Below are 12,118 nucleotides of genomic sequence, written 5' to 3'. Positions count from 1 at the left end.
CAATTTTGACCCCATTTCTCACCTTAGATTTTCACAGTTTCCCAGGGCTGGAGGAATTTGCAGGAGGTCATTATTCTGGAGGTCCAAGGTGGAGAGTTTGGTAAGCTTAATTAATTGCAGAGGATCGATGGATCCAATCTGATTGGTGCTAATGAGTATAGTCTCCAGTGTGGGGATCCGGTACAGAACATCAGGGAAGGTTTTAAATCTGGCAAAAAAAACAAAACATTAGAAAGCATGATAAAAATTCTGCCATATCTTTAGTGGTAAGTATATGCAATTTTGATTAAAAGGTTTCTTTCTTTAGATCCTGTCCTGGGAACCATAGCCACAGAAGGATGGTTTGGTCAATTAGCGATCCAAAAAAAAAAAAAATTATATATTTTCTCATCTCTCATTACATATACACACACACACACAAGATAATGTACATTGATCCCTATGAACTTCCCCAAAGGGTAAAAGTAATTAGCTTGAGGCCATGGTTTTCTTTCAGTACAAACTGCCGTAAGGTGGGTGCATTTTAGCATCTGTACTACATTTGCAAATCCTGGCCCGACTGCAAGTCTATGACCCAAACTAACAGCATCACAGGTATCAATGTGCTTTAAGTTTGGATCATTAGATGAGCTGTCAGGATTTTTGGCTGTAATACAGAGGCTAAAACGCACAGACATCATGGCTGTACATGAACGAGGCCTTATCCTGATAATACAGAACATATGGGATCCTTTTTGGGTCCCATCTTTTGCAGTTAAAATAAGAACCCTTCCCCCTACAGAGCTAAATGCAAAGCACAGTAAAATGTTCCATCGATGGTAGAACACTGGTAAACTGGAGACGAGAGTTACAACCTGTTAAAAGAAAGGATGATCGATTGCAGCTGAGTCAGCGCCTCCAGCTCATCAGGGAGAGACCCAAGTAAGTTGTTCCTGCATTAAAAAGAAAAAACAAACATGCTTCACCACCACATGACAACATGTCTGCATGAATGTCAAGACTCAAGATGTCAACCTTTGGTCAGATTTATATCCGCTACCTATTATTTACTACAATCAGTTCTGCATACTCCAGAGCAGCAATGTTCAAGCATTTCCATCCGGCTCAATGTCAGCACAGTGTCTGTCCTGGTGATTTGCAATCTAGGAAGTGATGTCTTTGCACATCTGCCATAATCTAATTTCCCCAGATACAGTGCCACTCTGGTCCACAGGCTGTATTTGGTATTGCAGCCCAGCCCCGTTCAAATGAATAGCACAGAGAGCCAATGGGCAAGTGAGGCTGCAATAGTTATTTTAAAATCAGAAGGAAAATCTTAAAATATATTACAGTGCTTACCTCATATCTAGGTGCTTTAGTTTGTGTAGCATGCACAAATTTAGTGAAATTGTTGGGATTTTATTGAAGCCGAGATTAACGTCGCACACTGAATCTTTCAGTTCTACAATCCTGTAAATAAAACGCAAATATTATATTTTGTGGTTCATCCATAATCTGAACGCCATCCCTTACTTTTCCCTTCTAATCTTGAACATATGCATTTTTGGGGGTCACGTAACAGCCCATAATGCCCCATGCACAATCCTCCTTATAAAAGAGTTTCCATTTATTTCAATGAAAGGCACAACCTTGCAGGAAAAAAAAAAAAAAAAAAAATATTTACTATATAAAAATATAGAAACAATATGTAGAAACTCAGTATAAACATGGAAGAAAATGGTTCCAAACGCAGCCTGTAAACCTTCCCTGCTGGGTAAAGACACCCGGGAGAAAACTCAAATCTCTTTACACTAAGTGGGAAGGTTTTAAAATTCATGTCAAGGACTCTTGACAAGGTGGCTCTTGACTCTGAAATTGCTGTGAAATTATCTGTTGCTTCCCCCAGCGCTTCTAAAGATTTTAGAAAATCATTTGGATTTGATTTCTTGTATTTTACCAATTCTTACTGCTGAGGTTTATGTACAGCATTCATCTATAATAGGCAGCATATGGAAGCCTCTAAGAAATCACAGGAACATCTGAGAAAGGCCTCATGCACACAACCGTTAGTTGGGTCCGCATCCGAGCCGCCGTTTTGGCGGCTCGGATGCGGACCTATTCACTTCAATCAGGCCGCAAAAGATGCGGACAGCACTCTGTGTGCTGTCCGCATCCGTGGCTCCGTTACGCGGCCCCGCAAAAAAAATATAACATGTCATATTCTTGTCCGTGCTTTGCGTACAAGAATAGGCATTTATATTGCCGGCGCCCGTTCCGCAAATTGCAGAAGGCAACATGGGCGGCTTCAGTTTTTTTGCGGATCCGCGGATTGCAATGGCCGTGTGCATGAGGCCAAACTGGCAGGCATTCATCCATATGAAGAAGTATAAAAAAAGGATATCAAGTAAAGGTTATGACATTTAGATGCACTTCTAAAACTCGCCGTATTTTAGATGTAGGCTGCAGTATCTTAATGGTCCAGTTAAAGAGGACCTTTCACGGGTCCAGAAATTATGAAATAACTAGCAGGTTATGTAGGGCCCTGTGCACGGATTTAATATTGCTTACTGTCTGGGCGCCGCTCCGTTTTCCCGCTGTGCCCCCCTGCAGTTTTCCCGGCTGGTATACTAACGAATAGCTTCGGTACAGGGAGGAGACTGCCCTATTTCCCAATGTACGTCTCCTCTCTGGCTGTAGCGTGGTCCAATCACAGCGGAGAAGGGGAGTTTTTTTCTTCACCCAGGCTGTGACGCTCTCCGCTGTGATTGGACCGCACTACAGCCAGAGAGGAGGAGACGTGCATTGGGAAACAGGGCAGTCTCTTCCTCCCGGTACCGATGCTATTCATTAGCATATCAGCCGGGAAAAATGCAGGGGGGCACACCGGGCGAACGGAGCGGCGCCCAGACCAACTAGTAAGCAATATTAAATCCGTGTACAGTGCCCCACATATCCCTCTAGTTATTTCATAATGTCTGGACCTATGCTTGACAAAGGCTATCACTAAGGGTACTTTCACACTTGCGTTTTTCTTTTCCGGCATAGAGTTCCGTCACAGGGGCTCTATACCGGAAAAGAACTGATCAGGCATATCCCCATGCATTCTGAATGGAGAGTAATCCGTTCAGTTTGCATCAGGATGTCTTCAGTTCAGTCGTTTTGACTGATCAGGCAAAAGAGAAAACCGTAGCATGCTACGGTTTTATCTCCGGCGAAAAAAACTGAAGACTTGCCTGAATGCCGGATCCGGCATTTTTTTCCATAGGAATGTATTAGTGCCGGATCCGGCATTCAAAATACCGGAATGCCGGATCCGTCCTTCCGGTCTGCGCATGCGCAGACCTTTAAAAATGAAAAAAAAAAAAAAAAAACGGATCCGTTTTGCCTGATGACACCGGAAAAACGGATCCGGTATTGCAATGCATTTTTCTGACTGATCAGGCATTTTTCTGACTGATCAGGATCCTGATCAGTCTGAAAAATGCCTGATCAGTCAGAAAAAATGACATCCGTTTGCATACAGTTTGCCTGATCAGGCAGTCAGTTCAGGCAACGGAACTGCCTGCCGGAATCAAGCAACGCAAGTGTGAAAGTACCCTAAGCCGAAACGTTGCAGCCTTTTAGACGTGCTGTCTCCATTTTTTTTTATTTTTTGGACATCTATGAGTTGTTATTTTTGGGGGGCTTTTTACCACCTCCCTTGGAGACGAGCACACGCAGCATCTTTACTTAGGAGTGCTGTTCACCCGTGTTTTTGCTACTGGATCTACGAAATGTCCTCTTTAAAGGAACACTTCAGAATAAAATGGTTATATTTACTGGACATCAAGAGGGGTGGGACAGCATGACAAAGAAATTCATTGAACACGTGGGATAGAAATCGTGCTCTGCCTCTTCAGGCCCTGCACTAGGCATAACAGTTGTAAAAGGCCATCTACACCATTGGAGGAAATTTTTGTTTATGATTGCATATTACTCATTTTTGGCTAACAATTATATTTTCAAAATATTGAGCCATTCTGTCAAACGGTTAACCGTTTTTCTAACTGTGTGACTGATACTGTCACTTTGTCATAAGGCTCATGCACACGGCCACTCCGTGCATTGGGGACCAAATGCATGAGCAACATCCTGTGGATTCCGCAGATGGATCCAGACCGATTCAACTTGAATGAGTCCGTGATCTGTCCGCACCGCATAATAATAGAACATGTTCTATTTTTTTGGGCAGTGCGGAGGCATGGAAAGAAGCTCCATAGTGCTTTCATGGGGTTCTGTGCCTCTGTTCCACACCAGACCTTCCGGAATACGGGCCCAGCCAGCACATGTTCGTGTGCATGAGACCATAAACACTTATTTAAGCCACATTATTATCAGTAACATAATGAATGAGCTTTAAAGGGAACCTGTCACTGGGATTTTATGTATAGAGCTGAGGACATGGGTTGCTAGATGGCCGCTAATACATCCGCAATACCCAGTCCTCATAGCTCTGTGTGCTTTTATGGTGTAAAAAAAAAAAAAAAAAAAAAAAAAAAAAGATTTGATACATATGCAAATAGCCCTGGGATGAGTCCTGTCCCCGACATCTCAGGGACAGGACTCATCTCAAGTTAATTTGCATATGTATGAAATCATTTTTTTAACACAATACAAGCACACAGAGCTATGGGGACTGGGTATTCCGGATGTGCTAGCGGCCATCCAGCAACCCATGTCCTCAGCTCTATACACAAAATCCCAGTGACAGGTTCCCTTTAATGAGTGTTTATAATATCAGAGATAATCAGCCTGTCTGCTCCCCAGATGACGGAAAAGACAAATTCTACATGCTGCTACTACAGCATCTCAGCTCTGTACACACAAAAAATGGATTCAATATTTTTAATAAGACCAACTGAAAAATTATTTTTAGCGCAAAAAAAATAAAAATTATATATATATATATATATATATATATATATATATATATATATATATATATTTGCCCCCAAGGGTGTACACACCCCACACCACCACCGGATGATTTCATCCGTGTAGAGGGAGGAGAAGCAGCAGCAGCGTGGGGAGTGGGGCAAGTATATTCCCTGTGAGGGGCTCAGCACATGGGTGGCGGGGGATGTTTAGGATATTGGCTTGTTTGGAAGACCAGATCTTGAGGCAAACAAAAAGGCAGTAATGGTGCAGCAGGGCAGGAAGGTTATTATAGTGGAGTTATAGACCTGATGCAGTTGAGGCCAGAACAGTGGGGTGATGTCGCAGGGGTGTAGAAGAATTGAGGTAGCGCATACTGGAGGCCGTTGTTGCCACGTACCAGAGGCTATTGTAGTAGAGTAGGTTGGCTGGTATACAGGGACACCTGAGCCGGGTTTAAGAATTCTTCACCACTACAAAGGTGGACGACAGCACTCACTGGTGCACGTCTCACAGGAGCCCTTTACCATGTATCCTAAGTATTGTAGTCAAGAGATAGAGACAGTCGTTCTCCTGAGTGCAGTTTCTACTTCTTGATTATATTACAGCTCAGAAATGTCCTGTTACAGAACATTACACTGTACCTTAAAGGAACTTCCGTCAGCTGATTTTTGCTGAAATTTACAATTGCGATGGGGGAACTCCCGATTGCATTGAAGACGGCATCAGGTATGGCCAGAGCTTGCTTATCACTAAAGACAAAATAACGATACAACATTATTTTCCAAGTATGAAATTCTATTCACTGCTAGGCTTCACATCAGTTCTGTTTTGGGTTGTTACATAACACATTATGTTTTTTAATAAAGATAGAAAGTTAAAGCTGAAGACTATTAGGCCCCTTGCAGACGAACAAGTGTCTTGCTGCGAACTCGCAGCGAGGCACCCGCCTTGAACTCCCAGTGATACCGGGGTCACACAGCATTATATTGACTTATAATCATGGATGGATGACGTAGATTAGGAGACGTGCCTCCTCTCTCCTGCTGCCTCGCTCCACCGTGTCTCCTGGACCGCCTGATGTCCAATGCCGGTTGTGCCGCCTGAGCTCCAGAGTTTGCCAGTCTCCAACCGGACCTCCGTGTAGATGAAGTGGTGCTTCCTGGGGGGAAGGGGGGGGGGGTTGCTGTGGATGGCGTTGGCTGAGCCCAGCACTGTTTGTGTCCCTGCTGCGATATTGTTCCCTCCAGCTGCCCCCACGTGGGTTCCCCTGCAACGCCTCTCCTCCGCGGAGGCAGTGTCCTGCTGAAGGCTTTTGTTTACTTCTTAGAAGACTGGAGGAGATCTGACTTATTATGCTATGTACCCTTACAGTTCTGGAATGTATTAGACGACACTGACATAATGCTGTCAGTGTTATCCAATACATTCCAGAACTGTAAGGGTTACATAGCATCATAAATCAATATAATGCTACATGAACCCAGCAGCACTTGGAGTTTAGGCTGGGTGCTTTGCTGCACGTCTGCAGCGAGACACTCGCTGGTCTGCAAGGGGCCTTACAGTACTTTGTGAATGGCCACAGACTGATTGCACTGAGAACAGAATCCATTACATAATTCATTTAAACCCCAAAAGGCAGGTTCGCTCAACTAGTCATCAACATCAGATCGTGGGGTTGCTGGGAGTAGGTCTCATCGGATATTGATGGCTATCCTAAGGATAGGCCGTCAATATCAAGGTCCCTTAAAAAAAATAAAAAATAAAAATTAAAAAATCTTTAAATATATACAGGGTTTAACCCTTTCAGTACCGGGCCACTTTTCACCTTAAATCCCAGGCCAATTTTTGCTAATCTGACATGCATCACTTTATGTGGCAATAACTTTGGAAAGCTTTTACTTAGCCAAGCCATTCTGAGATTGTTTTCGCGTGACACATTGTACTTCATGATAGTGGTAAATTTGAGTCAATATATTTCACCTTTTATTTATAAAATAATCCAAAATTTACCAAAAATGTGAATATATAAAAATCACAATTTACTAAATTTTAATTTCTATACTTTAAGACAGATAGTAATATCTCATAAAATGGTCATCAACCAACATTCCCCAAATTTTCAACAACATTTCCGAAACCATTTTTTTTTTTTAGCACCAATTCAGTTATAATTTTTTTACGGCCTTTTTTACGGCGTTCACCTGATGGTGTGGATCATGTGATATTTTTATAGAGAGTTGGTCGATATGGATGTGACAATATTTAATATGTATACTTTCTTTTTTTCCCTATTTTTTACTTTATTTTGTGAAAAAATTTTTTTTTTTTTTTTTTTTAATTGAAACTTAAATTTATTTTTTTCACTATTTTTTGTCCCACTCTGAGACTTCAACTTTTGGGGGACTGATACCCTTTACAATGCATTACAATACTATAATACACTTACAGCCTTCCTGCCTGTGAGATCCAGGGGGCTGGCTCACATAAGGCTGCCTTCCCTGCCATTGGGTCCCCGTCACAGCAGTGCAGGGACCCGAAGGACACTATGCAATATACCGCACGTATCAAGGTCAGCGCTGACCATGGCAGTACAAGGGTTAATGCGCTGGCGTCAGTGCGCATACAGCAGGGGGCCGGATATCAGTGACTGCCGGACCCCTGCAGCTGATCAGGCGGGCGCAGCGCCTGCGCCATAGCTGTACGGTGCTGGGATTTCTGTCGTACATATGCGGCGCTTGTATTCTACGGGTTAAGTAATTCAGTTTTTAGTAATGCAGGTGCAGGAGGTCACATATTATATATGTATTGTCATCCAGGAGCCTGACCGCTTGGCGCATGTAATACCTGTAATCTAAGGTCTTCAATGTGGCAAGGGCATGAGTATTCACAAGGGCGTCACTTGGCATTGTCATAGCTGTAACTGCAGCAGCCTCTCCCTGTTCAGACTTTGGATCTGCAACACAAACAAGTCAATTATATTTGGTAAAAAATACATAGATTACACTTACCGGTAACACGTTTTCCATGAGCCCATGACAGAACCTGCGAGATCCTCCCCCTTCCAGAGAGGAACTTACCAGTTCCAGGTCGCATCCCTACAAATCTGACCAATGGAGGCACAGCCTCTCTGCCCAAGATGATGCTAAGGCCCTTGTGGAATGTGCAGAGAACCCCGTGGGGACCGGGAGACCCGCAGAAGAATAGGCTAACCCCATCTGTCTCATAATCCACCTAGCAATTGTAATACTTGTGACTTTCAGACCCCTATTTGGACCCTGAAATTGAATGAACTACTGAGAGGCCTTCCTCCACTCCTTAGTTGACTAAGGCTACTTTCACACTAGCGTTCGTCGGTCCGCTCGTGAGCTCCGTTTGAAGGGGCTCACGAGCGGACCCGAACGCAGCCGTCCAGCCCTGATGCAGTCTGAATGGAGCGGATCCGCTCAGACTGCATCAGTCTGGCGGCGTTCAGCCTCCGCTCCGCTCGCCTCCGCACGGACAGGCGGACAGCTGAACGCTGCTTGCACCGTTCGGGTGTCCGCCTGGCTGTGCGGAGGCGTGCGGATCCGTCCAGACTTACAATGTAAGTCAATGGGGACGGATCCGTTTGAAGATGCCACAATATGGCTCAATCTTCAGGCGGATCCGTCCCCCATTGACTTTACATTGAAAGTCTGGACGGATCCGTACGAGGCTATTTTCACACTTAGCTGTTATATGCTAAAATAATGCAGACGGATCCGTTCTGAACGGAGCCTCCGTCTGCATTATTATGATCGGATCCGTTCAGAACGGATCCGATCGAACGCTAGTGTGAAAGTAGCCTAAGTATTTGCAAACACACCTTCTTACATCTAGTTTATGAAACCTCTTCACCTTCATTTTTGGAATTCTGACAGAATGAAGGTAAAGTTATCTTGGGATCTATGAAAATCCGAAACTACCTTTGGTAGAAAAGCTGGATCTGGTTTAAATACGATCCAGTCATCCAACACATAGGTATAAGGAAGAAAGGCAGATAAGGCGGAAATCTCCCCCACCCGTCAAGCTGAGGTAATTGCCACTGGAAAGGCTGTCTTGTATGGTAACATTCTTACAGGGATGGAATCCATAGGTCCAAATGGACCGAGTTAGACTAGAAAGGACCAAATTAGGATCCCAGGGGGATGTGATCTGGATCTAATGGACGGATTCAGTCTGGAGGGTGCTCTTATAAACCTCTGTATACAGGGATGAGCTGCCAATCTAACCTCAAAACAAAGCACAAGTGCAGAAACCGGAACTTTTAAGGCACTAGTTCTTAACTTTTTATTAAGCCCTTCCTGTAGAAAGTTTAAAATCAATGGCATATCTGGGGGTAAGGATAGATCCAAGTCTTATCTGGAAAAACTGAAAGGCTTTCCAGATTCTCACATATATATCAGAAGTAATCTGTTTTCTACTAGCCAGAAGCGTACCGATCACCTGTTCTAACAGACCCCTGGATCTCAGGCTACTTTCACACTCTCGTTTTGGGCGGATCCGTCGTGGATCTGCAAAAACTGAACGCTATTGAAAGTCAATAGGAGACTGATCCGTTTTCTATTGCGCCAGAGAAAACGAATCCTTCCCCATTAACTTACATTGTGTGCCAGGACGGATCAGTTTGGCTCAGTTTCGTCAAGCGGACAGCAAAACGCTGCAGGCAATGTTTTGGTGTCCACCTCCAGAGCGGAATGGAGACTGATCGGAGGCAAACTGATAGATTAGGGTAAAACTAATTTGTTTTGGACCGCTTGTGAGAGCCCTGAACGGATCTTAAACTCAAAGCCAAAAACGCCAGTGTGAAAGTAGCCTAAAAACTTTTGCACTTGCTGTTTTTTGGGGGGGAAGCAAACAGGTCTATTGATAGGGTCCCCCATAAACCCACTATTTGGTCGAACACCTGACAAAAGCACCACTCCCCCTGTCTGACCCTGTGCCTGCTTAGGAAGTCTGCCTGGATGTTTTATAAGCCTTTCAAATGAACCGCAGAAATGGACAGAATCTTCCCCTTGAAAAAGGTGGAAAATCCTGAATGTTAGAGTTGGGGCGATCTTGTTCTCCCCTGCCTGCTGACATCAGCTACTGCTGTCGCACTGTCTGAGAATATCCTCACATGTCTGTTTATTAAAAAGGGGAGGAATTCCTTTAGAGCACAAAATACTGCCCTCTGTTCTCTGACATTCTGGGACTGCTGGCTTTGGGCAGACAACCACTGACCTTGGGAAAAACCCCAAATCTGAGTGAGCACCCCACCCCCTGGGGCTGGCCTCTGGTGTAATTATTATAGTATTGGCTTTTATCCATTCCACCCCTGATCTCAGGTTTACTGGATCCATCCAACAATACAGGGACACCCTCACTAACTTGGGAATAGGAATCTTGCAATCTAGGGATGCAAGATCTCTGCTCCAGCATGATAGAATGCAAGCCTGAAGGATCCTGGACCTTAACTGGGCTCATTTTACCGCTGGAATGCATGAAGTCATTACACCTAGCACCGACATGGCTTGTCTTAGGGTAGAGACTCTGGTTTCGCTGAATTTCCTTCTTTTTGTTGTATTAAAAGTCTCTTCCTTTCCAGAAGAAAGGTCCCTTTGTGATAATGAATCTAGTTGGATCTCTAGGAAAGAACCGCGGTAATTTGGTGTCAGACACAAATTCTTCCCGGTTTATGAGCCAACCTAGATTTGTCAAGGTCCTTGACACCTCCTGAGTCTGGATTGAAAGGATATTCAGAAACTGTCCCACTATATAGAGATCGTCCAGGTACGGGATGATTACATTTCATCCGAAGTCGATTCGCTCATCCCTAAATATGATGACCAATCTCCTCATTTGCGCCATCAACTCTGCCATTAGTTTTGTGAAGATTCTCGGTGCATGACACACCCCAAAGGGAAGTGCTCTGAACGGTAGATGAAGGACTGAATCTTTTGTCTGCACTGCAACCCTGAGAAACTTCTGGGAAGAGGGCTGTATGGGTATGTGATAATAGGCGTCCTTGATGTTAAAGGGTTTCTACCACTTCAGTTTGACCAAATTAGCTTTCAGACACTAGCGATCTGCTAGTGTCTGATCTCCATAACCATGCAATTCTTAGACCTTTGTGTGGAGCCGTTTCATTAAAAAACTAACTTTTATTCCTATGCAAATGAGCCTCTAGGTGCTATGGGGGTGTATTTTCAGCACCTAGAGGCTCGGTCTACTCACACTGTATGCCCGCCCATCTCGTCTTGAATGCCTGCCTCCATCACAGCCATCGGACGAATTCACGCACCTGCGCCGTTCACTTCTGTCTTGGGCACAGGCACAGTGAGTGAAGGCCGCTCTCCTGATGCCGGCTTCCTCACTGACTTAGTCGGCGCAGGCGCAGTGAGGAATCCGGCACCAGGAGCGTATCATTTACTCACTGCGCCTGCGCCGATGACAGAAGTGAATGGCGCAGGCGCGAGAATTCGTCCGATGGCTGTGATGGAGGCAGGCATTCAAGACGAGATGGGCGGGCATACAGTGCGAGTAGACCGAGCCTCTAGGTGCTGAAAAGATGCCCCCATAGCACCTAGAGGCTCATTTGCATAGGAATAAAAGTTAGTTTTTTAATGAAACGGCTCCACACAAAGGTCTAAGAATTGCATGGTTATGGAGATCAGACACGAGCAGATCGCTAGTGTCTGAAAGCTAATTTGGTCAAACTGAAGTGGTAGAAACCCTTTAAGGCCATAACGCAATTGGGGAACAGATGAAGGATTGTTGATGCTACCGATTCCATCTGGAACCTCTGATAAGACAGATATGATGTCTGATAGGACCAGTTTGGTTTGGGGGACCAGAAAATTCTTCCCCCATTTCTTCTGCCGATGTTGTCAGAAAACCTTAACTCGTCAGATTCCCTTACCCCACATGACTTCCGAGGGTGTGCGCCTCTGCGCAAGCGCAGTACCAGGGCATGGGCAAGGTAAAATTACAGTGAGCGTTGACTTGTGGACGCACGCACGGACACCACGTGTGCTCACTAAGGGGTAAGGAGATCTTTTGTCTGACGATTTAAGGTTTTCTGACAGAACACAGGCACTGAGATTAAGACTGATTTGTCCATCAGAACTTTTATTTCTTTTAATAAAGCTGCCCGTTTCAGGGAACGCTGACGTAAAGCTGTAATTTTTACTCTCCTTGGTGAGGAGTTTTTTGCTGTAATAGT

General features: G+C 44.5%; 1 protein-coding gene across 1 annotated transcript in view; it reads right to left on the bottom strand.

Annotated features, from left to right (window-relative positions):
* Nucleotides 1–12,118, bottom strand: part of LRRC40 (leucine rich repeat containing 40) — a 28,727-nt gene that overhangs the window by 3,533 nt on the left and 13,076 nt on the right. Inside the window, exons 10-14 of the mRNA XM_044300783.1 lie at nt 7,741–7,849; nt 5,538–5,645; nt 1,339–1,449; nt 855–932; nt 23–208 (exon numbers count right to left, since the gene is read on the bottom strand). Coding sequence (XP_044156718.1) covers nt 23–208; nt 855–932; nt 1,339–1,449; nt 5,538–5,645; nt 7,741–7,849 — 592 coding nt within the window. The remainder of the gene's footprint in view (nt 1–22; nt 209–854; nt 933–1,338; nt 1,450–5,537; nt 5,646–7,740; nt 7,850–12,118) is intronic.

This window comes from Bufo gargarizans, chromosome 7 (genome assembly GCF_014858855.1).
Source record: "Bufo gargarizans isolate SCDJY-AF-19 chromosome 7, ASM1485885v1, whole genome shotgun sequence".
NCBI classification, from domain to species: domain Eukaryota; kingdom Metazoa; phylum Chordata; class Amphibia; order Anura; family Bufonidae; genus Bufo; species Bufo gargarizans.
The sequence above is the reverse complement of the archived record's forward strand: the minus strand, read 5'-3'. Positions and strand labels throughout refer to the sequence as shown.